Source organism: Gorilla gorilla, chromosome 13 (assembly GCF_029281585.2).
Source record: "Gorilla gorilla gorilla isolate KB3781 chromosome 13, NHGRI_mGorGor1-v2.1_pri, whole genome shotgun sequence".
Taxonomy (NCBI): Eukaryota; Metazoa; Chordata; class Mammalia; order Primates; family Hominidae; genus Gorilla; species Gorilla gorilla.
In genome coordinates, this window is record NC_073237.2 from 115,577,608 (window position 1) to 115,603,493 (window position 25,886).

The window sequence follows — 25,886 nt, forward strand, 5'->3', positions numbered from 1 at the left end:
CATCTTCCACAGCACTGTTCACTGTGTGCATTTCTGAATTTCCCACAGTGCTCGATGCGGGTCTCATGGCAGATGTGCGATGGATCTAAAAGGAAGCTTCTTCAGAGACTTGCTCGTGGTAGCAGTCTGAGCATCTGTTGTGCTCGACAAGAAAGTAAGTTTGTGACCTTTTCTAGTCCCTGCTTCAGCAGCATTGCAACAAGAAACTGGCAAAAGAAATTCTATTTGATCCACAAAATAATATAATTATCACAAGCTAGATGCAAAGCAGTGGGCTCAAATTTGGAGGGAATAGGGAAAACAGAGATGAGTTTGAATGTCTGTACAAGGAGGAGGTTTCATAAGGGGGGAAAGAGAGAGAAATATGCTAAGGAAAGGATTTTAGATTAGTGGGAATCTAGAATAAGAAGCTTTCTGTATTGGCTAGTACAATCAGGAAAGACTTCATGGAGGGAATAGCAGCATTAGCTCTGACGCAAGAAAAATGAGAGAAAAAAAGGGTGCACCTCATCGGGGTAATTAGGTGGATGGACTGTGGTAGAAGACTGCCGTTGTTAAATGTTGAGTGCCAGTAGAACAGACTAGTTAGGAAGATAAGATTTTGATTTATAGATTTATTAAAGTTGGTTCAAAAGTCATCGTGGTTTTTGCTGTTACTTAAAAGTAATGGCAAAACTTAAAAAATAATGGCAAAAACCACGATGACTTTTGCATCAACCTAAAATAGCTGGCATCTTGTCTCTCTTACATCAGAATTGCTAAGCCTGAGCACCAGTAACTTTTGAAGTCAGATATTTCTTTGTTGTGAGAACTGCCTGTGCAATAATACCCCTAACCCTTGCTACGATACTCAAAATTGTCTTGAGATATTTTCAAATGTCCCCTGGGGAAAACGTCACCCCCTCCAAGTGAGAACCACTGATTTACACTGTAGCTTTGGACAAATTACTTGACCTCTCTCAGCTTCCATTTCCAGATTTGTACAACAGGGTAACAATCATATATATAAATATGTGACTGACACAGAGTATGCTAGGTGAATGTGAATGGACTTGTTCTTTTTAAGAGTGGATCTTTTTCTTAGAACTAAATTGAAGGTAGAACCCCCAAATATGCAACAAATAAGAGCAGAGCTGCTCTGTCTGAAGCAGGGTGGAGAGAGAGCCCCAACCTGCCCTTTTGCTGTCTTGTGATGCCATTTTAGAAACCCTGGAGGCACCTCTACAGTAGGAACTACCGGCTGCAGATCAGAAATGCCCCGGAAGAATAGAGTCTGAAAAACCTGGATTCAAGTCCTGGCTCCTTCCTTCTGTGCCCCTGAGAGAGTAGTAAACCCTAATTCTATGGAGGCATGGGCCCTGTCTTGTCCATCTCTGTATTCTCCACCATCTAGCAGAATACCCCGTATATCCAGGACACGGCTGGAACTAGGGGAGGCAAGCAAGGTAGCCAGGCAATGAAGGTGACACTCTCTCAGGTGAGTACCCTGCACTCAATGACCCCGCAAGTGAGTGTCTCCTGACATTTTGTATTACATTTTGTTATTTGTGTCACTCACTCCTGGCTCTGCTCAAAGGACCTCATAAATAAGGTGGCGAATGATTAATTAGTTAATCCAGTTTTTTCACCATTAAGATGGGGATGCTAAAATCAGCTTTGCTCAGTAATTTTAAAATTAAATAGGAAATATATTTTAAACAGCCAGGATAATGCCACATAACTATCAGGGCTAGTGTTCCCCTCCTCAATCAGGTGAATCAGACAGAACACAGAGGCTGAAAATTCATGGTACATTCAGGAAACAATGTGGAATCTGAAACAATGTGGAGCCAGTAGGTGAGGACCCAGGGGCAATCCAGAGAATTGTTGGTCTGGACCATGCGAGGTCCTGTTTGCCACCCCACAAATGCACCATCTGCATTGCATTTCACTCTGCAGCAAGATAATGTAGCTAACGCCAGGTAGGTGCCTGCAGAGGTGGAGGTGGTGGCAACACTTACCTCTCTCTAGGCAGCTGGTGGTTGGGATTGTGGCGACAGCGTACACTGAGGCCGAAAAGCTTGCGGGCAGTGCGTTGGATCTTTTGTCTCTGTGCCTCCATGGCACTCTGCAGGAGCTTGTAGCGGTTCTGCAGGTCCCAGTCATTGCCCCAGTGCTGATGGATGCTTCCGATGGTCAGGAAGTGGTTGCTGGGGAGGCGCTTCATAAATGATTTAAACTCATCTAGTGAGAGACAAAGGCCGAGAGAGAAGGGCTAAGCATGATAACACCCATCTAAAGTGGCCTTGAATGCTTAGTGTCACTTTCCAATAAACCAGGCCTGCAAACATAATTTTTTTTTCTTAAGGGCCATAGAACATTGCATTAGTCTGTCCTGCCCCTACTAGAAAGGGCAAAAGCTACTATGCTTTCTTATGAAGGGAATCTGCATACCGCATTCTTGCTTAAGACAGGGCTTCCCAAACTTCTGGCGTCGGAATACCAACCTCATAGTAATATTCGTATATTATGACATTTACTTAACATGTTATTTGAATCAAATCATTGTTTTTCACTTAAAAATTGAAAACAAGGTTGGGTGCAGTGGCTCACACCTGTAATCCCAGGACTTTGGGAGGCCAAGGCGGGTGGATAACAGGCCAGGAGTTCTAGACCAGCCTGGCCAACATGGCGAAACCATCTCTACTAAAAATATAAAAATTAACCGGGCGTGGTGGCGGGTGCCTGTAATCCCAGCTACTCGGGAGGCTGAGGCAGGAGAATCGCTTGAACCCGGGAGGCAGAGGTCAAGTGAGCTGAGACTGCACCACTGCACTCCAGCCTGGGCAACAGAGCGAGACCCTGTCTCAAAAAAATTAAAAAAAAAAAGGAAAACAAAATGTTTATTGAATTCTCCAAAGAAAATCACTATTGCATGCCTTCAGAAGATGGTAGCTGTAAAAATAAATATGTTGAAGATAATGTTAATAAATTCTAGTCAGACACTGTTGCCTGCTAAATGATCAAACCTCCATGACTGCTCTCATGTTGAAATGCAGGAAATTAGCAAGTGTTAGGTGTTAAAGGCATGCTAGCACCAAACTGAAACTTTTTGATGTAATCTGCAGGTTCCACAGAGAACTGAAATGGATCAACTTCCCCACCCGGTGATCCAGCGTTGTCTGAAGTTGTATGTGTGTCCCATCTAGCATCATCTCACATTTCAAAAAACTCCAGCTTAAGAGATGGTGACAAACTCTTGGGCCTCCCGGGTAAAAGTTTCTGCCTCAGTTTGTGATGCTGAGTTTCAGAGTGTCAACTTGGCACATCCATAGAAATTATCTAGTTCAGCTTTTTTGTTCTATGAATAGGAAAACCGAAGCCCAAAATGGGAAGATGATTTCTTAAAGGTAACGTGGCTGATAAATGACAAGATCCAGGTCTGTGTCCTGAGTTTTTGTTTTCCAGTCTAATAATCCAATCTGTTGTAATTCTAATCCCTATCACCCCATCCCTGGAAAATTAAAAATATCAAGGGGTTGATCATTTTGTAGGAAAAAAGGCCAATGGTTGGATTTATATAAATATTATAAATCTTCAGCCTAACACTTTCACTTCATGTTATAAAACCTCCAAGGACATTTTAGGTATACTATGCATTTATGCTGTCATTTTATTTTTAAAAATGCTTACATAGCTCTTGACAGGCACCAGGCACAGTCCTAATCACCTAACATATATAACCATATTTTATAGCAAACCTATGAGGTAGGTATTTTAGAGCCCCCATTTTAAAGAAAATAGGGCACAGAGAAGTTGCCCAAGGTCAAATGGCCAGTAGATAGGAGAATTAAGACTTGAGTCTGGCTCCAAATCCTGTGTTCTTACTTAGTATATTACATTTCCTCTCGACACATAAAAAGGGCAATCCCGAGGCTCAGTACATTAGGAGAAAACAGTAAATAAAAGGTGATAAAAAATAGAAGTCTCTGACTCCTAGAAAAAACTCAGGCACTTCATTATAGACAGTTAGACAGGCAAGAGTTGGAGTCACATCTTGAGTGCTGAACAGCTGTGGGACCCTTATTCTCTCAAGGCGTCAGTTTCCCCATCTACTAACAGGAATAATAGTATCTAATCCAAATGCTGAGAATGACATAGTGGCATAGGACTGCATCTACCTAACTAGTTCCTGAGACACAGAAAGTACTCGGTAGCATAAGATTGACAGGATGACACAAGACTCTACACTGATTGATTGACTCAGTGAGCTGGCTGAAGGTAGGAGACAGGCCCTGATGACTCTGTTCTGTTTGGGACAGCTAGATTCTCCTCTCATGGAAAACATAAAGCTTATCTTGCAGAGGGCTCCGTGGATGTCAAAGGGGAAAGCAGGCCTTCCAATGAACCCAAATTTGGGTCTGATAAGAAAATAGAATTTAAGAGTTAAATACATTAACTTTATTTATTTATTTATTTATTTATTTATTTATTTATTGAGACACAGTTCCACTCTTATTGCCCAGGCTGGAGTGCAATGGCACTATCTCAGCTCACTGCAACCTCTGCATCCCAGGTTCAAGCGATTCTCCTGCCTCGGCCTCCCGAGTAGCTGGGATTACAGGCAAGTGCCACCACGCCCGGCTAATTTTGTAGTTTTAGTAGAGACTTGGTTTCATCATATTGGTCAGGCTGGTCTCGAACTCCTGACCTCAGGTGATCCGCCCTTCTTGGCCTCCCAAAGTGCTGGGATTACAGGCATGAGCCACTGCACCTGGCCAACTTTCTTGAATAAAGGTAGAAGTACTATAATGAATCCCCCAGCAAGGAGATGTAGACTGCCATTTGTGTATAGAAACTAGCCCCTATTTGGCCACCCACACTCTGGAGCCATCAAGGAACCAATGGCTTTCACTTTGGGCTGGTCATTAATCTCTCCAAATCACCTGGGCTGAGTAGTGAAGGTTAAGGGCTAAAAATGGACCAAAGGAAAACTCATATGCACAAGGCTCTGATGCACATACGGATGAATGGATTTGTCTTAAAGGGTAAAACCATTTCAAATAGAGAAGCACAGGAAATCTAGAGGGAGTGTATGCCTTTTGGGGAGAAAGTGTGACATAAATCATTTTCTTGGCCTGTTCAGCTTATTCAGCAGCATCTCAGTTTTCTGTGTTTCCTCATCCATCCACTTAAAGTGGTTTCTTTTCCTTGGGAATAAGGATTGTATGCTAAAGAGTCTTACTCCTTGTGCATATAGCCTAAATTCCCTCTGTTTTTTTTGTTTGTTTTTGTTTTTTGTAGTAATCAGCGAAATCTTTCTGCAAAAGCATTTTATCAAATGCTTCCTTTGTTTGGGGCCAAATAATCATCATAGTACATTTCCATCATGAACTTTTCTCTTTTATGGGCTCCCAGGATTTTCAGTGGACTAATGGGTGTCGTTATAAGGCATCCACAGTTCCATCTGAGCTGTACAGCACTGTAGGAGCAGGATCCCTGATGCATTCTGGGCTCCCAGAGCTGGGTTAGGGCTTAGAGTTCACAGAAACCAGTTATTTTCAAATGCTATTCCATAGAACTCTGCTTTTATCTGCGGTACACAGTGGCTCCTAGGTAAGATTTTGCTTGATCAAATAATTTCTTGTCTAAAGACTTGAATAAACTCAAATATTAAAAACACAAACATGTCTTCTCATTTATCAGATGAGGGAACCTCAGGCCTGGGGGACAAAGTAAAATTAAGTTACCAAATCTGTGAGCACTAGATTTGGAATCAGGAATTCCATTACCAATCCTGCCATTTACTAACTGTGCAACCCTAGGGAAAACACTGGGTCTTGCAGGAGGATTATAGAGGAGGTGTTCCCTTCTCTGTAATTCAGAAATGTTAGTACTTCCTTTAAGGTGGCTATTATAACAGATTTAAGAAATATAATGTTGTTGTAAAGACAGTAATGCTTTTTTGCATGAGTCCATTTATTTAACAGGTACTTGAGCACATATTATATGTTAAGTACCTGCTTGGCATCTCTTCTTGGAAGTCTCAAGGATTCTCAAGCTTATCCTATAGAAAAGTGAGCACATGGTTTTCTTTCCAAATCTTTCAGGGTGTTCTAGCTCAATGAAAGATATCAACATCTATCAAGTTGTCTAACATGCCTATCTAAAGGAGGTTTATGAATATCACCTCAATATCCCTTTTCTCTTCAACTCTTGTAGACAATCTAACATCAAGCTCTGCCATTTTTTCCTTCTAAATATGTTGGCATATCTGCACATTTCCAGTTTTTACAACTTGTACCATCTCCTTAACCCACATCATGGTCATCTCTCTCCTAGGCCCTTTGTGCCTCCCATTGGTCTACCTGTAATCACCTTCTCATATCTGCACCATAGTCAGATACTTCCATTTCTGTTCTTTTTTAAGGTAGACTTCCTTGACCACATTGACCCCCAACTCTACATCGTTTGTTCACAGCAGCTCCTCCCTTTTTACAGACGTATCCTTGACATTTCCTAATCATTGGCATGGTTACCTAATTAATGCCTGGCTTTCCAACAAAACTCAAATGTCCATGAAGGCAGAGATCCTACTTCGGACTTCATCCACTTTAGGAGCTTGGATGACTGTCTTTCCATCCCTGAAACTCATTTTTCTGAACTATGAAAGGCAGAAAATAACTAATACCAGAAAAGAGACTTTGAGCTTTGATAGTCTGTAGATTCTTTGGATATCTATATCTCTACGCATATGCACATATAAATATACACATAGAGGTATGTTTATCTATTTATAGAGATGGACAGAAGTGTGTGGGTGCACACACAAACACATACACACACAAATATCCACACACACATACACAGCCCAAGGAATCAATACAACTACCTCTGACTCTTCCCTCTCCAGAGGCTTCCTATGCAGATTTATTCTTTCTGTCTTCTGGGTATGACAGAAACAATACATCATATGACCACAAACTGGATTATGCTATTCATTAATTTTATTCAGTTGAGATTTATTGAGTGCCTGCTCTGTGACAGCTATTATACTTGCATCTGGACACTCCAAAGCGAAAGGGTCAGGGTCACTGAACTTTCCCTTGCAGCAGTCCTAATTCCAGTTAGATTAGCTCCCTTTCAGACTTCGCTCAAGGCCACTCATGCAGTTGCACTGAGTGAGACTCTCTACCTGAATTCTCCAGGTCCTTATAAGCTTCGGCCCAAGACTTGGCCATGTTGGCCAGCGTGTACTCCATGATCTGGATGTCCGTGATGGGGCAGTTGCACTGCGGAAACTCCTCGGCACATTGGCAGCGACACTGGCTGTTCTGGCACAGGTACTCCCCCTCCCCATTGCACATGATATAGCTCAAGGCCGACTGGACAAACTTCTCTTGCAGATACTGAGGAAAGATTATCTGAAGACCTGTGTGAGAATAGCAAGAAGGGAAAACAGAAAGGTTAAAAAAAAGGTGTTTCATTAACAATTTCCAAAGGTGATACATAGGAATCTGAAGCTGCTACATTTCTCCCTGTGTATTGGAACCAATATATTTCTGGGCCAACCTAGATCCAGACAGGGTATTATTGTTGAGGCTTCCAGTTGCATCACTTTTACTTAAACTTCTCAGGTCATGACTTTGGCCATCTCTGAAAGGCATACTCTATTCTGTTATAGTAGGACTGAGGCTAGAGCCACATATGGTATATACCTTTTCCATTTGTGGAGAAAACTCTTATTGAAAATATAACATTATTGTTTATTATTCTTTATTTCCTCAAGTGCTTTCCTTAAGTATTTATATAAACCCTATTTATGAAACACAAGTTCTGAGCTAGGCACTAGGCCTGTAGAGATTAAAAAAAAAAAGACACAATCCTTGCCTTTGGGGAGTTTACAATATAATCAGCAGGCGTAGACATGGATGCACATCATCATAACATGGCTTTATAGACCTATAGCAGAGAGAGCCATATGAGGCAAATGAACAGCAGAAGACTGCAAATACCATTGTTTAGATAGCAGGGAAACCTTCATAGAAGAGACAGAATTTGGGCTGGTTGAAAAGCAAGTAAGAGATCACCAGGTTAAAAGAAGAACAGGAAGGACATTCTTAAAAGAGGAAAGGCATCATGTATCTGAAAATTCCTAGTGAAGAAATGAACTTGGATGAATGGAGGTGCTCATGCTATAGAAAATAGCTGTAGAGAGGGACAGAGGCCAGTGTGCAAAGGGCTTTATTATATGCTAGGGAATTTGGACATTATTCTGTGGATCGTAGGTACACATTGGTAGTTTTGAAGGGTACGAGTAACATAATTAGAGTGATATAATTTAATAGGACCACCGTAACATAAAAACTAACACATCACTAGACACAAGCATCACTAGATAATTAATTTTCTCTTCTTTGCTCTAACAGTGAGGAAGCCATGGTCTACCAACAGGAAGTGACCAGCCCATGGTTACAGGATTAGCACTCTGGATTACATCTCATGATCTTCTCTTTATACTTGAATATTCAAAGTCTTAATACAGAGAGCCAATGATAGAGAAGGATTTATTTGGGCATGAGCACTACTCTGGTACCTATGAAAAGTCAGCAGAGTGGTCTATTGTCTATGGTGCCCAGAGAGAAGGACAGACCTGGGCTAACTTAATTCATTAGGGCACTTTCGCTTAGGACATTTCTCTCCACCTCATTTGGAGCTGCAAACAGTTTTAGCTTCCAATACGAGGTAATGGTTCTACTACTCACTGTGTAAAAGAGAACTGTATTCTTACTTGGATTTTTTTTTCTCATTTATGCTTCAGGGACACTCCTTAATCCAACTCATCAGGGATTTGCTGAACAAGGTCAGCATTTCTTCCATTTTCTATTCACAGTTGTTTCTAGATTTTTATCTTTTTTCCATTTTCTTCAGGTTTTATATATACTTAAATAAGCCCCATCCTTTCAACCTGTCTTCACATGGCAGCTAAAAGAGAATATTTTCAGAGGGACATTGTGGGAAAGAAGATGATTCCTCCAGCATGCCTTATGGCAGGAAACCACATGCTGTAGTCAGAAACCTGGGCATGGCTGCACTGCACACTGTGGTCAAAAACCTGGGCAGGGCTGCACTGGCTCCTCTTCTTACTACCTAAGTCATCTCAAGCAAAATATTCAGCCTGCCTGTTAGGTTCCACTTAGTATCTATGTACAAGGATTATTGAGAGGACTACATGAAAGAATGCCTACAAATTATCTGGAAAAGCTCCTGGCACATAGCAAGCAAACAATAAATGTTGTCTGTTCTTATTTTTGATGTGATGACGATGACGATATTGATGATGATGCCACTCCTCTGATTAAAGTGGTTAAAGGTTTAACAAAACCTTCAGGATTAATGAAAGAAAAACAGGTGTGGGTGTATAATCAAAAGGCAGTCTTCACATATTTGCAGAGCTTTGATAAGCAGGAGGGTTTAGAATTCTGTGCCTGTTGAACCAGCATTGGTGACAGGGCTGTTGAGAAAGGTGTATATGTCAATATGCATGGAAGGGATTCTAGCAGATTAAGCTGTACAGTTGAACAACAGGCTGCTGTGAGACTGAGTGAGCTCCACATTGATGAGCAATGAGTCCGTATGGGTTTGAGTGACTGTTTGGGAGGGCTACTGTACAAGGGCATAACACACATACCAAAACGTGAGGTAAAACAAATCAAGAATAAAGTCCCTTCTGAACTGAGTCTACAATTCTTTCAGAGTGTGCAATTCTTTCTGAGTCTACAATTCTTTTAGTCATTTTATCTATATCACCATTTTCTCTTCTAGAGCCAAATTTATTTTTAGCTGATCCCAATCCCCCATAGGCAACTGGGTGTATGGATCGGGGTTAAGTTTCTGTTGCTTAAAGGAACTCTACAGACTATATTCTCAGTTCTATTTTTCTAGCTTGCTCATCATTTTCTTTCTCCCTTCTGTAGGGGATAAAATATTCTATTCTTGGTCCCAGCCCAAAAGGAATTTGGGGAGAGCATTTATAGAAAATTGCGTCAAATCATTTTTCCATTTGGCAAGGATACAAAAGGCAGTATTACCTACCCCATTTAATGCAACTGAAAACAGATGAAGTTTGGGGTTGGGGGTTTTCTGGGAGCAGCTAAAATACAAAACTGGCTGCTCTTTAAAAATGGAAACTCAGAACATGCCGAGCTGTCTTGGAGGCAGAATCTCCTGGGCAATTTCGAAAGAGAATAATGAAGACATAGCAATTAAAAAGCACTTTTCTGTAAAATGTCATTACTGTTTAAAGTTACATAACCATTTCTACAGCAGCGGAGGTTCACACAGCAGTCACAGACAGAGTCGTCTCCTGATGGCCTGTGTCCAACAAAGAGGCCCAGTGCTGACCTCCTACATGGGCGCCTGAATCCTGCCTGCTTCAATGGGAACCATAAATAATTTGGAGGGGGATTTGGCTTGTGAAACCACTGTTTGAAAGATATACAGCTGCCGGCTGGGGTGAAATATTCTGTCCCCACAGTTCCCAAAGACACAACACACAGACACACAGACACACACACACACACACACACACACACACACACAGAGAGAGAGAGAGAGAGAGAGAGAGAAAGAGAGAGAAAAGAAAACTGAGAAAATGAGAGAGAAAAGGGCTACTGTTATTGCCAAGCATATAAATTTTGCCTTAGAAAACCCAGGCAGGCAATAGTTGAGAGTTTTATTTGAACATCAACTCACCCACACTGAACATATGGAATATTTTTCTCCCAATCTTTTTATATATTAAAATAATCTTGTTATAATTTAAAATGGAATGTTTCACTGTTCTGCAGAGCATGTGGGCAACGTATATGTGGGAACACCCAAGATGTCTTCCTTCTCTTTTCCTGATTTGTGCCTCATTCTTTTTCCTTTCAATTCACCTTCGACAGGTGCATCTCACAATATTTTTTGTAGTTTGTATACAGTCTTTGTGTGCTGAGATATTATTTCTCTTTCTCTGTGTCACATGATGGGATATCTCTATTTCCTTGCCTCCCTCCTTCCTCTTATCTCCTAATATTCTCTTCTGTACTCAGAATACATCAGAAAAACCCTGCCTTTTTTTCAGTACCTGCAATACACACATCAATATTGTTCCTCCCATAATCTTTGCACTTGCGTTTCCCTGTGCACCGAATATTCTCTCCTCAGATTTCTGCTTGATCCCTTGTCCTATAATCCAGACCCTCCCAGACCCAGGTTAAAAGGCATCTTCAATTTTTTTCATAGGATTAATTCCTGGCTGAAATTATCTTTGGAATTTGTTTTATTTTTAATATTTTTTCTATCATCCCCATTAGACAGTAGGCTCTAGGGAAGAAGGGACCTGTCTGCCCTCTAAGGGCCCCTAGAGTATAAACTAAGGTCAAGCCCAGTGTAGGCTCCAGGCACTCATTTGTTGATCAAATAAATCTTTTTTTTTTTTTTTTTTTGACCGAGTCTCACTCTGTCACCAGGCTGGAGTGCAGTGGCACAATCTCAGGTCACTGCAACCTCCGCCTCCCGGGTTCAAGCGATTCTCCTGCCTCAGCCTCCCGAGTAGGGTTTCAACATGTTGGTCAGGATGGTTTTGAGCTCTTGACCTCATGATCCACTTGCCTCGGCCTCCCAAAGTGCTGGGATTACAGGCATAAGCCACTGCACCCTGACAGTCAAAGGAACTTTGAACTTTAAACACTTCCTCCTGCAAGGAGGAAGTGTTGACTTTGACCTTTAAACGCTTCCTTCTCCAAGATGAAAAGAAAGGTGCCTCACGAGGCTTCTGAGGTGTTAGAATTTAAAAATCAGGGGACCTGGCCAAAGTCTCACAACTAAGGTAACAGAACCAGGACTCCAATCTAGGAATTCAACTTGAGTTCTGACACACTCGAGGGTGACCTGGCTTACAACCCCTGTGGTGGCTCCAGCACAGTTGAGACCTCTGGCAATGTTTTATAACCCCTGAAACTCAGGGATTTTTTTTTTTTTTTTTTTTTTGCCTATGAGGTTGAAACCCCAATCTCCTTGTATACTAACGAAGAGAGAAAAGGCATAAACTTAAGCCACAACTCGGCTGCCATGGACTGCATGTTTGCGCTCCCCATCCCCTGCATACACACATTCATATGCCAAAACCCTCACTTGCAATGCCGTGGTATAAGAAGCTGGAAACTAGGAAAGTCATTAGGTTTAGATGAGGTCATGTGGGTGGTACCCTTGTGATGGGACTAGTGCCCTTATAAGAAAAGGAAGAGATGGGAGAAGAGACAGCTTGTAGCTGTCTACAAGCCAGGAAGCAGTCCCTCCCTCACCAGACACCATATCTGCCAGTACTTGATCTTAGACTTCCCAGCATCCAGACCTGTGACAAATAATTTCCTTTTGTGTAAGCCACCCAGTCTGTGAAATTTTGTTACAGCAGCCTGAGCAGACCAAGACACTGTCATAATTAAGTGTTCAACAAATGTTAGGTTGCCCCCCATTTAACTAGATATCAGATCACATTCATTACCTGGACCAAACTTGAACCCTTCTTGAAAAATCCTCCTTGAATAGCACCATTTGAGCCAGTATAAAACATGCTAAGAATGCATTTTCTTATATGAGGATTAAAATAATTATTATTGGTCTTCATTTTTAATCACTCCATCATTTTTCTTCTATTAATTTTCCTTCCTTCCTTCCTTCTTTCCTCATTTTCTTCCCTCCTTCCTTCTTCCCATTTATCTTTCCTTTCTTTCTTCCCATCTTTCTGCTTCCCTTCTTTCACACATATTCCTGAAGCCCTACTATGTGCCAGGCAGCTGTGCTGTGGATACTAGGGTGAATGAGGCAGACAACTCCCTCTTGTTGTAGGTCTTACTGTTTAGTGAGAGAGAGAGAGAGAGAGAGAGAGAGAGAGAGAGAGAGAGAGAGAGAGAGAGAGAGAGAGAGAGAAAGAGATGTAAACTAGTTGCTTGGATGCAATTAAACCAGTATTCTATGAGAAGTACAAGTTTTTCAGGGAACACAGGGAAAGAACAACAAACTCAGCGTGGACTGGATTAGGGGTGTTAAAAGCACTCTCCACTCTCCTAGGGGTAGCATTTAAGCTGAGACCTAATGGATACAAGGGCACTAGGGGATGAGGGATCCACAGAAAGAGTAGTCTAGACAGCGGGAAGAGCATGGAAAAGGCCACGGGCATAGAACTCCTTCCAGCTGAGAATCAACTTGGCCTTCACATTTCTTTCTCACTAAGGTTCGTCTTCTTTTGTTTGTTTGCTTACAAGTTCCCTAGAAAAGAAGAGAAAGAGTACTTGCACACAAGAGATCAAAATTCTGAAGGGAAGGGTGACACAAAGCAGAAATCTGTGAGCTCCTTAGAGGAAATAGCATTTCTTATAGTACAAGAAAGATCTTTATTCATTATAAGATGGGATTCTGAGACTCAGGAAAAAAAATGGGGCTCACTGTGTTGTTGAGTTTCAACCACTGGGAGTACTCAAGTAACAGAAGAACTTTAGGGGACCCTCAAGTTGGATCTCTGGAGACCTTCAACAACATTGATGATATTGCTAGCAGGCACTTGGATCAACTGACCATGCTCTGTGAGGCTGGGAAAAGAAGAATATCTGGAAAAGATAACTGGGAAAGAAGATCCAATCAACAGAAGCTGAAGGTGAACCTAAGACCTGAAGATTATAGCCCAATCTTCATCGCTGACTTTGATTCTGCTCTTTTGCTGACAGGAACTCAGCTTGTTTCTCCTTTTAACAAGTAGTACATTAGGAATTGTTGGAGGAAATAAGAGGTTTAATGCATGCTTCCCACCTCCTAAAGAAACAGAGAGGTTACTCAGATATTGAAAACTAAAGCAAAAAAAAAAAAATTCAAGAATGGGAAAGAAAGTCCTTGATTGATGATTAAAACATTAAAAGTAGTATTGTGTCTGGCACATAGTAGGTTTTTATAAATGTATTTCAAGTATTGAATAAGTCAGTGATCTATTATGAAGACGAAAGAAAATAGGCCTGGAAATAATGAATATGGAAGACTTTGTAATGGCTGTGGGATGTGGGCTGAATCTTGAAACATGAGCATGGTCTGAATAGATAGATAAAGAAAGTGAACTCAGTATGCCATAGCAGAAGGCATAATTTGGGTCAATCTAAGCCTTTCTTATTCAAGGCAAAGACCATGCATTGTCATAGGTTGTTTTTGGTAAGCTTTATTTTATTTTATTCTATATCCTAATTACCTAATACAGTGGTATTTTTGATGGATTTGCTCTTTTCTGACCTATTTCATTAGATATTAAATACACGATTTCTTACAGTGCCAAGGGAAGAAGGAAAAAACACAGGTTCTATTTTAGTTGAATATAAATATTTTTCTATCCTGTTCTTGTATCAGAATGTGCCCCCTGTAGATATCTCTGAGCTTTATAGGAGCCCCAGCTGTTGTCTTGTACCACTAAGTTCTGCTTGTCAAATTCTGTCCATTTCCGAAATGCACAAGGTGAGGAGAACAACAGCAAGGACTGCACCTTTTACAAAAAGTCAGCCTGATCCCCTTCCTTGTGAAAGCCCAGGGATTTCAGACTGGCAGATAAAGGACTTTATGGCTCCAACAGCCATGCTGAACTCCAGTGTAATGAAGGCATGCAGGTCAATTACCCATCTGTTTGTGTTTCTATTGCTGTGAATTACAGTATCCATCGCTGACAGCTCATTGGAGTGGAATGAAAATAAGACAATAATTCACCGGGTGAAACCGTGCAGAAAGGGCGAAAAGGCTATGATCTCATTCAGAAGTTCAGCTCTGTCTCCATGATGGGTCATTTACACTCTGGAAAATGAAGAAAGGCAGCTACCTGGGGGTTGGAGAGTGGGTTCCTGCTTCCTTGATATAAGAATTCGGAAATGTCCCCTCCTGGTTAGAGTAATCTTTTGTGTTTGTAAATAAAATCATTTGCTCTGCAGGATCTTAAGAAGATTTGGAATCCTTAGGTGAAAGACACAGGTATATGGAATTCAGCACAATAAAATCACCTTTTCAGCAATCAGACGTTTCAAAGGATGAAGCAGGTTGCTTTGGTAGCAGAGGACTCCCTAACACTGGAAGTGTGGAAGCAGAGTTTGAAAGGTGACATGGCACAAACAAATCTTGGTTCCATCAAAGATTCAGATGGCAGGTGGTAGGGTGGGTTATCATTGACCCACATTCAGTGCTCCTTCTTATAATGTCCCCTCTTAGAGATAACTACACATCCCCACTCTCCAAACTTAAACAAGTTCACATGACATGTTTTGGCCAATGAAATATGGGTGCGAGTGATGTGTGTCTTTTCCAAACAAAGCTATAGAAAACAACATATGAGCTCATCAATCTCTCTTTTTACAAGTCCAACAATGTTCCAGATAGGGGCCATCGGAGGAGCAGAATCACAGTAGTACTGTGACCACCATGTAGCATAAGGAAGAAATAAGCATTCACTTTGGCAAATCACTGAGATTCAGGAATTGTTTGTTAGCACAACATAACCTAGCTTATACTAACAGATACAGGAGTTGACAAACTATAGCCAAATTGACCTGCAGTCTATTTTTATAAACAAATTTTACTGGAACACAGCCATGCAGATAAAAGAGTTGAGTAGTTGCTACAGAGAACATGTGGCCCACAAAGCCTAAAATATTAATTATCTGGTTCCTAACAGAAAAAGTTTGCCAACTCTTCTACTAGATGACCATCAAGATTTTTTCCAACCTGACTTTTCTATGATTCTGCTCTGTGCTGTTGTTTATTCATTTGTCAAGCAAAGATCAATAAGGCATCCATCATGTGCAGACACTGTTCTAGGTTCTAGAGAAAAGACAAGGAACTAGAAAAGGCAAGGAACTAGGAAAGGCAAGGACACAATCCTTGCTGTCATGGAACCTACCTTGTAGCAAGGGAGATAAGACAACAAATAAATAAATAAAAATAGAAAGGATTTATACTGATTAGAGGGGTTGGGCCAGAGGGACTTCCAAATGAGAATTTTAACTTCAAAAAAAGATAATATAGCTTAATTTATGAAATCACCAAGGATAAGGAAGCCAGCATACTTTTTTTTTCAATTTCATAAAATTTCAACATGAACATGTTCTTGAAGCTTTAAGAAGAGGTTGGTTCAATTTAAATATAAGCTTCTTCACAGAAGTCATGATACAAACCAAATTTGGTACCTGTAAGAGTCTGTGCTACCTGATCCCTGGATCAGCTGATGTCTTCAAATTATTCTCTTACCCATCTCCCTTCTTTTTCTTGTTATATCCTGCCATACCATTATCTCTGTTCTCCAAGCATGCCAAGTTCTCTCCTTTTCACATTTTGCCTTCAGCTCTCACTAACTGTTTGACCTTGAAGAAGCTAAGAGGCTTAACTTCTCTGATCCCCAGTTTTCTTATCAAAGCTTCTTTCATAAAGCTAGTGTAAAAATTAAATGAGCTATTTTATATCTTGATTGTGGTGGGGGTTACATAACTGAATATGCTTGTCAAATTCATAGAAGAGTCCACCTCAAAAGGGTATATTTGGCTGTATGTAAATTATATGTCAATGAACCTGAAAATAAAATAACATAAATAGCACTTGTGGAGCTCTTAGTACAGGGTAGTTGTTTAAGTGACATTATTTTCTGACCTTGCCCTGTTTTCTATTGCTTTCTCCAGAAGTCTTATGTGGTCTCAGGTAGTCTCTCTGCTGGCAACCAAAAGCACCTTGCACATATTTCAAATCCCAATGGGACACTTACAGTATCATATGCGTGCTCATGTTCATGTCTCTCCTACTCTATAAGCTTCTTGAATGCAAAACACAGCTCATTCATCTACCATTTCCCTGTCATCTAGCACAGTATTGAGTACCCAGAGTACGTGTTTGAATGAAGGCAATTTTAGACAGAATGTGTTTCAGAGAGGACTGTGGTTCTGTCTTCTATGTTTAGCATGCCCCATCTCTACAGCCATCCCTCATTAGCAAAACCTGTATCTTCTTTCACAATATTACAGCTTGAGACCCGAGGCTTTTTAAATTTCATCTCAGTAGTTACAGACACGTGCTCAGAAAGATCTGAGTAAAAAAATACACAGACACAAAGATATTCTTAAGAGAACAATGGTGCTAAAAGACTTGGCCACTAACTTCAGCAAATAATTTGTTATGGATCCATTGCTATAGATTATGACTCTTGAGGACAATAACTTTATCTCTTTTTTTTGCATTCTTTCCAAGGTAACAAGCCCAGTGCTAGATCATAGTAGGTATGCAAAAATTAAAGTACTCAATTGAACATCTATTAAGAAAGTCCTTTCATTTACCACTTTATTGAGCCGGTTCTATACTGGGTGCTAGAGATACAAAAAGTGAATATGATATGGTTTATGGCCTCATGGGGCTCTAGTTTGGCACTAGAAAAAGATTTATAAATGTAAAATGACAATAAAATATATGCATACATATGCACGAGTTTGCATAGGAACAAAAAAGAAGACCTCTCTAACTTTTATAAGAGTAGAGGAGTTTGGGAAAGTCATTTTGTACAGGATTGAACCTGAATAGTATATATGGTCCAGCATTTGCCAAGTTGTATGCCACAGAATCATAAATCTGCAAATATGCCCAAACCCAAATACATTCAGAAAACTCTGTACTTAATTCACCTCTTTAGACTCATAATACATATTAGCACAGTCAAGACACTGAGAAGTCCTGCAGTAAATAAATGTGGTTTATGTTATTTAATCCAGTGTTTTAATATTAGGGCACTTTTGCTAAATTACTGTGTGGTAACGAATAACCTCAAAATCCCAGTGGCTTATAACCACAAAGGTTGATTTGTTGCTCATATTTCGTGTCAGCTGTGCTTTGGCTCTGCTCCAGATGTCTTCTTCATTTCAGATGTAGGCTAAAGGTGCAGCCTTTTTTCAGGAATATGCCATTCTTATGATAAAGGGAAAAGAGCAAAAGCCATGCCAGACAATGTCTCCTAAAGTGTCTTGCCCAAATGTGTCATGTACCATGTCTCTCACATTCCATTGTCCAAAGAAAATCACATGGACAAGGCCAATGTCACTAAAATGGAAAGTCACAGAGCCTCCCACAGTGCAGTGCTGCCAGTCACATGGAAATGCACTGTATGTATATAATCCTCTTAGAGGAAATGAACAATAATGTAATAATGAAATCTGCCACAAAATACACTTATTTTTACACCAAATCTTTTTTTAATTTAATTACCATATGATTCAGCAATTTTACTCTTAAGTATATATTCAAAAGAACTGTAGACAAGCATTCAAATGAAAACTTGTAAATGAATGTCCATAGCAGCACTGTTCATAGTAGTCAAATGTGGAAACAACCTAAATGTCCATTGACCGATAAATGAAAAACTAAAATGTAGTATATGTATACAATGAAGTATTAATTCTGGCATAAAATGGAATGAAGTACTGATACATGCTACAACATAGATGAACCTTGAAAATGTAAAATGGAGGAAGCCAGACACAAAATACCACATATTGTATGATTCCATTGATTTGAAATACAGTTATCCCATGGTATCTGCAGGGGATTGGTCCTAGAATTCCACCCTCCCACCACCCTCTGATACCAAAATCCATGAATGCTCAAGTCCCTTATATAAAATAGCATAGTATTTGCATATACCCTCCACATATCCCTTTTTATACTTTAAATAATCCCTAGATTACTTATGATATTTAATACAATGTAAATGCTATGTAACTGCTGTTACACTGTACTAACTTTTTGTACTTTTTATTGTTGTATTATTATTATTAATTTTTAAATAGTCTCTATCTGGTTGGTTGAAGCCACAGACCCAGAACCCACGGATATGGAACTCAAGGGTATAGAGGGCAGACTGCACCCAGAATAGGCAAATCTATAGAGGAAGAAAGCAGATTAGTAGTTATCAGGGGCTGAAGGGAAGGAGAAATAGAGAATAACTGCTTAGGGGGTATAGAGTTTGTTTTGGGGGTTGTGTAAAGTTGTAGAAATAGTAAGGATATTTGCACAACATTGTGAATGTACTGTTGCTAAATTTAACACTTTAAAATGATTAAAGTATTAAATTTTATGTTGTATATATTTTGCAACAATAAACAAATAAGATTCAAAACAAATCGATTCGACAGTTCAAATAACTTTAAACCGTAAACATTTATTGAGCACCTATTATAAGCTAAGCACTATGAGAAAGAGAAGCAAATAATGAACAAATGAAAAAGCATATGGTTTCTCCTCTCAGCGTTCTCAGTTACAATTCAGTGGCAGATGTGCACAATTGTACACATAAGACAAGACAGAATGTATCTGGAATATAATAGAGGCACATTAAAAATGCTTTGTTGACAGTGCAAAAGGAGAGCTTAATTCTAAGGTAAGTTGTTAGGAAGAAGATAAGAAGTGGCCCAATTATCTTAAAAAATAAACAGGTACCATATCTCCATGGAGTCAATAAACTAATTATCATGGGTAACTTATTTAGGTTTTGGCCATCCTGATGCCTCATTTCTGCACAATCAATGAGATCGACAAGGAATCTAATGGGACATGGTTGTTAAATAGACCAAATTGCCACATCGACCATTTATCTCTTACGATTTCCATGCTGCGTACTTGGCCACAAGTTTATTTGAAAGGTATAGCCCCACATGGCTACATACCAAGAAGTAACTCCCTGATACTCCTTCTCTCAGCATCAGTTTATACCCCATCAGTTTGTGCTTGCTTAGAATTCTTTACTCCTTCCTGCCCAAGTCTGAGTCTTTAAGTTCCCTCCAGATTCCAGGTTTCTGTAGGTCAGAAGCAGCTCTTTTTATAGTCATATACTCCTGGGTTGCTGCAAAGCCTAGTATCATCTATTCTAGGGTTTTTTTTGTCTTCTCCGGTTATAGATCCATTTCAGAATATGAGAATAATTATGGAAATCGGTCACACCTACACAAGTTGGCAAGTAATTTTAGGAAAATCACAGACTGTCTAAAGTAAATAGCAGAACCTAGAAAGGTTATGGTGCTGGCACATGGAAAGGGCTATATAAATTCCTGATCTAGTAAAAACCATGACTATTATATATATGCCCCAGGTTGGGAAGCAAAATTATGTAGAGTTTAAGACTACCAGCACTGAGTGGATCTGGGTTCAAATTCCTGCTCTAAAAGGTAGTTACTTAACTTTTGTGAGCTTCAATTTTCAAATCTGAAAAATGGGACTGTGTTGAGGTTTACATGAAATATTCATATAAAGAAATGAGCTCTATACCTGGCACATGAAAATTACTCACAAATAATAGCCGTTATTGTTAGTATTCTTATTTTATGAACCCTCTTGGTTTTTAGATCAGGTGCTTTCTATGTGATTTCCAAATAAATGAAGAACAATAGCTCTGAGATACATGTGTTCTTATTCCCATTTTACAGATTAAAAGACCTAAGGAAGCTCAGAGGCCTAATTAACTAGTCGAAGTTCTTTATCACTAGCAAATCTTCTCTGCCCATCCTCCTCATTCTATTGGATTTCTAATTAAATCTTCTCTGCCTATCCTCCTCATTCTATTCGGTTTCTGATTGAGTCTTTGATTGATATCCTCAATCCCTTTCTTCTTGAGAAGAATCCTTCTCCTCTGGCGAGCATAGAACAAGGTGCTCCTATGTTCATAAAGTAAAAGCAACAGTTGGATGCAGCTAGCTGGGTGGAAATCAGTAATCTCATTTTTCATGAAGACACGAAAGGCACTGCTCTTTCACTGAAAGGGCCTCATCGGCAGAGCCACAGGAAGCCAGGAACATAAATTCCCATTAGTGCCTCCAGGTCCCTGCTAACTGGACAAGAGAGGCTGTAGGCATGAGCCATTGCCTGTGACTCTAGACTAATTCCTAACAAAGATGATTCATCCCAAAGCTGCTGCTGAGACCAGGTACTGGCAACAATCACTTAGTGTATCACCCTGAGGTTACAAGTCCACATAAAGTGATGGGCGTGTGGGAGAGGAGGGGGCTTTAGAAAAAGGAGACCTATTCACTCTCTGTCTTTTCATCCTCTTTGAGCCTCAATTTCTTCATCTGTGTAGTGGGGAGCATGATCCCTAACTCTTAGTTGGTGGGATGGATAAATGGGCTAATGGTTATAAGCTCAATGTCTAAGAAGGATAGCATCTCAAAAAAATGTTATTTTTAAACATTTCTCCTACACTTTCTTTTTCTACTACTTGTTGCAAGATGATTTTGAAAATACTCATCTTCGCTCCATCTGTGATGTCTAGCTACTGAGAAATGGGATTACCGACACTACTCTTCATCAGACTGCTCCTCTTGCTCTGCCCTGTCCTCTCCCTCTACCCCCTTCTTCACTTCCCCTCCCCTTTCTCTCTTTCCACACTTCTTTCTCTTCCTTTCTTTCCTTTCCCCTTCCTCCTAATCTTCCTTATCTCATTATCTTCCACTGTCACTCTAGCACCAATTATATTGAAAAACTCAATTCAGCAAATACATGTATGTACATGTATACACACACACACATATATATTATATATAATTCCTATGCCCATGGCACTACATTAAATATTATGAAATGTAAAATTGGCAAGGAAAAATCTTTGCCTTTAAAGAGGCCTATACTCTAATCTAATAGAAAAGATAGAAAACTAAACATAAGTGAATATGTTGCAAGGTGAGTAAAATAAAAAAAATCATACTGTAAATGAGGGGTAATCAAAGAGTTATAATGGGATGAGAGGAGGGACATTTTTATCCTGTCCTGTGTATGTGCATGTGTGCATGCAAGATACCATTTTAAATGGTTCCTGAGGACTATGTAGAATGCCATTCAGTAGAGATGGGAATGCAAGGTATCTCTGGTAGAGGATACGGCTGAGCAAAGACAAATGGGAAAGAAGAGGGTGAGTTGGAGGAAGGATAATCTGCGTGATTGCGCATGTTGGTTATTATCATTGCCTCTTCTAGGAAAGTCCCACCTCCATTGTTCCAATGGGCTTTAGAACTGAAGCTAGAAAGGGAATTTGGGACCCCACGAATGTGGGGAAACCATGGAGTGATTTCAGGCAAGCGTCAGTCCTAATAGGCTATGACTTGGGAAGATTAATACAAAGGGGTGAATTGATGTATATTGAATAAAGATCCATTGAGAAAAATATTAATTACTTGATTGATTCATAAATAAACTGATCAAACTGAGATTATCTTTAAAGTTGCCAAGTACACTTTTTATGTATATGTATTTGGTTTAATCCCCTAGACTGTGATCCTCCACTTCGACTAACACAGTGGTTGTTCTTAATATTTGGCACACCATAAATACTTGCTGTGGTTTTTGTGGAAGGATTTGCTGAGTTCCTGACTATGTAAGGAACACTGCATTTATTCATTCAGCATATATTTAATGAGCACTTGATATTGGCCAAGCACATATGCCATGGAGGATGCAAATATAAATAAAGCAAATATTTTGCAAGTAACACATTGATAGAGGTGGTAAAAATAATACCTAACTTTTTTTAATGCTTAATCTAAGCCAGACCTTATGTATATTCTTACATGCATAATACAACAACCATAGGAAGTAAGTTAGTAATAGAGGCTCAGAGGCTGCAGTAACTTATCTGAAACCTCTCAGCCAGCAAATGGTAGAACTAGTACTGGAACTAAGGTCCGTTTGACTCCAGGGCCTTTTCTTGAAACCACTATTCTACATTGTATCTCCTTATATAAGAAAGAGAGTGACAATGGTCATAATGTAGAAGGTCAGAGAAGCAAAAGAAGCCAGGAGGCTTCTCAGAAGAGGTGGCATTTGGAGAATTCAATGGTATGACCCTTTCTGGAAGATGTAACATCCAAAGCAATAGCAAAAGCACATGCCCTTTTGAAGAATGCTGTGCATGCAATGTAGCACAGAGAATGGCATACAGTAGGCCCTCAGGAAATGGTCATTAGGTTGAACTGAATCCAGTATCATGTGGGATAAGAAGTGTAAGGGTTCAAAGAAGAAAACAGAGTTCACTATGGGCTGAGTGATTCATTCATGTATTCATTCACACAGTCGTACAGCAACTATCTTTTGAGCAGTGTCTATATATCAGTCTCTGTGTATTGTGCCAGAGAGAGAGATGGTTCTTATCAAACAAGAATCTAGGACAATTGGAGAGTCAGATTAATAAAAGGATGATGATACTATTGTGTGGCAACTCCTAGAGAAGAAGTTGTGCAGACCATCTAATGGTCTGGGCAGGGGAGTTTAGAGAAGCTTACCTGAGAGAGATGAACAGTTCAGGAATTGGAGAAAGGCTGTGTAAAAGTTCAGGGCAATAAAAAAATAAAAATAATAGTTTTCAAAAGATGCCTGTAGTGAAATGTAAGAAATGGCGTGGGCCTGGAGCATGGATATGGTATATGTTGGGTGATAGCATAAGGCAAAGCCAAGAAGATTGGCAAGGCTTGCATTTGAACAGCCTGGTGTTAAGTTAAGAAATCTAAACTGTATACCAAAACTTTCACGGAGGCTGTGAAGGGCTGTGAGGAGGGAAGCGAGAATCTGATTTGGCTTTAAGAAGATCACGCAGGCTGCTGTGAGTCAACGGATCAGCAGGAGTGAGATCTGAACAAGAAGGCTGCTTTGACCCTCATTGTACTGATCTGGGGAAGGGAGAAATGATGAGATGAGGAGCTGAACCAAGGCAGAGGGTGGAGAAGGAATGATTCTGATGAGGGGACATTTGTGCTTGGCATTGAGAGATGGGCCACATTCAATAAAAGAGAGTGAGGATGTCATTTTAGGCATGAAGAGAGTCCGGGTGCATGAGTGATAGGAAATCTTCTAGTCTAGAAGGAGCTGAGGTTTCAAGCAGAGACAGAAAAAGAAAAGATCAAAGAAGAGGAAGAAGATGGGAAGAAGAAGGAAAAAAGAGGAGGATGAAGAGAAGGAAGATAAATGATTTAAGACCAAGAAACCAGATAGACCATTTGAATGTGAAGATTTGGAGAAGGCTCTCAAAACACAAGTCTTGGGTTGGCCCTGTTGGAGATTCAGGCAGAGGGCAGACGATACCTCAAGTTAGTGGTCTTTGACCCCATCTCCCTTCCCTGGCCTAGCCTCCCATCTCCTAATGATCTCTATCCTCCTTGCATTCATCCTTACCTTTTGGAAATTGGGAATAAGCTAATGACCTCACTCAGTTTTTCAGGGGAAATACCTTATGACATTGAATCTACAAATCTAAGATGATATTTACTATAAAACACACCACTGTTTTATGTATACTAAGAAAATAATACCCTGCCAAATTAAACTAAGGCACATCATCAATAATAAAAAGCATTCTAATTTCAGAGGTATTAACATCTGAAAAATCATACAATTTAAAATCTATGATAGGCAATCAAGAAATAAAGATCAAGAAAATGCCTCCATTATCACATGTACAAATTGTACTAGCCTCTGATCTCAGGTTCTCCTTTCCCTCTCTGCCAAGAATATGTGCTCCTATCTAAGGCAAATAATTCCAGTTATGCACAAGACCCTATTTACTCTTGCCTGCTCCACTTTGATTGTAAAACCATTCCTCCCTTGCTTGTAGTATCAATTTTTCCCTCTCTACAGAATAATTCTCAACATTAGACAAAAGTTTTGTTGCTTCTATATTAAAAAGAAGAGAAAAATATCACTTTACTCCTGATCACCTTAAGCTATTGTGCCATTTACTGTAATACTACTCTGTAGAGTTTGCCCTTGAATTTCACTTGAATTTGCTCCAGAATTTCACCCCCAGAATTCCATTGAAAACATCCTTTGTCATCAGTGACCCATGTGTTGTTAAATATCATACTCAGCTCTCAGTCCTCACTTTAATTATACTATTAGCAGTATTTGACGCAGTTACTGCTATCTCCGGTTTGAAAATCATTCTTTATATAACATCCAAGATTCTATACTCTCGTCTCTCTTCCTACTTTTCTGGCCACTCTCCAGCTTCCTTTTCTTGTTCCTCATCATCATTCTATCATCGCAACCTTTTAACATTAATTTCTCCATGGCACAATAACTGATTTTTTTTCTCTATCTACCATCTCTCCCAAAGTAATCGTGTTCAATCTCAGATAATTAAATAGTATTTATATCCTAATTTATATTTTTCAGTTTTCTCCTCTTACCTTTCAAATGTCTTCCACTCAACATCTACATTTGGATAACGAATAGATTTGTCAAACGTAGGTTCCAACTCAACTAGGTTTGAACCCATTTTCACATGTCCCATCAAAACTGGTCCTTACCAGTCTCATCATAGCAATGTGACAATTCTACCATTGTAGTTGCTCAGGCAAAACTTTGGGGTCATCCTTGACTTCTCTCTCTCACAAATACTTTTGAGTTCATTACCAAATCATGTCAGGCTAAGCTTAAAAATTCATCCATAAATTCAGTCACCTCTCACCACCTGCATTGCAACTATCATGATCTAAGCCACTGTGTTCTCTCACCTGGATAAACATGACAGCCTCCTAACAACTGATATCCTACAACTGTTCTTGCCCTCTACAGTCTTTCTTACTCAATAGCCGTAGTTATCTATTTAAAATCTAAGTCAGGTCAAGTTACTTCTCTGCCTAAATTTTCAATTGCTTCTCATTGCATCTAGAGTAAAATCTGATATAAAGTTTTTGCCATGGTCTACAAGTTTCTACATGACCTGCTCCTTCATTATTTCTCTGATTATAAAGAAGTTTTTTTATTTGTTTATTGTCTGCTTTTGCCATACCCACACATCAATTATAAGCTCAAAAATGATTCATTTATCTTAT

General features: G+C 39.8%; 1 protein-coding gene across 2 annotated transcripts in view; it reads right to left on the minus strand.

Annotated features, from left to right (window-relative positions):
* BRINP1 (BMP/retinoic acid inducible neural specific 1) overlaps nt 1-25,886 on the minus strand; it is a 203,007-nt gene that overhangs the window by 40,186 nt on the left and 136,935 nt on the right. For both annotated transcript variants that reach the window (XM_004048523.3, XM_019034213.3), the window contains 2 exons: nt 7,175-7,411; nt 2,001-2,223 (listed from right to left, as the gene is read on the minus strand). In XM_004048523.3, the coding sequence (XP_004048571.1) occupies nt 2,001-2,223; nt 7,175-7,411 (460 nt within the window). The remainder of the gene's footprint in view (nt 1-2,000; nt 2,224-7,174; nt 7,412-25,886) is intronic.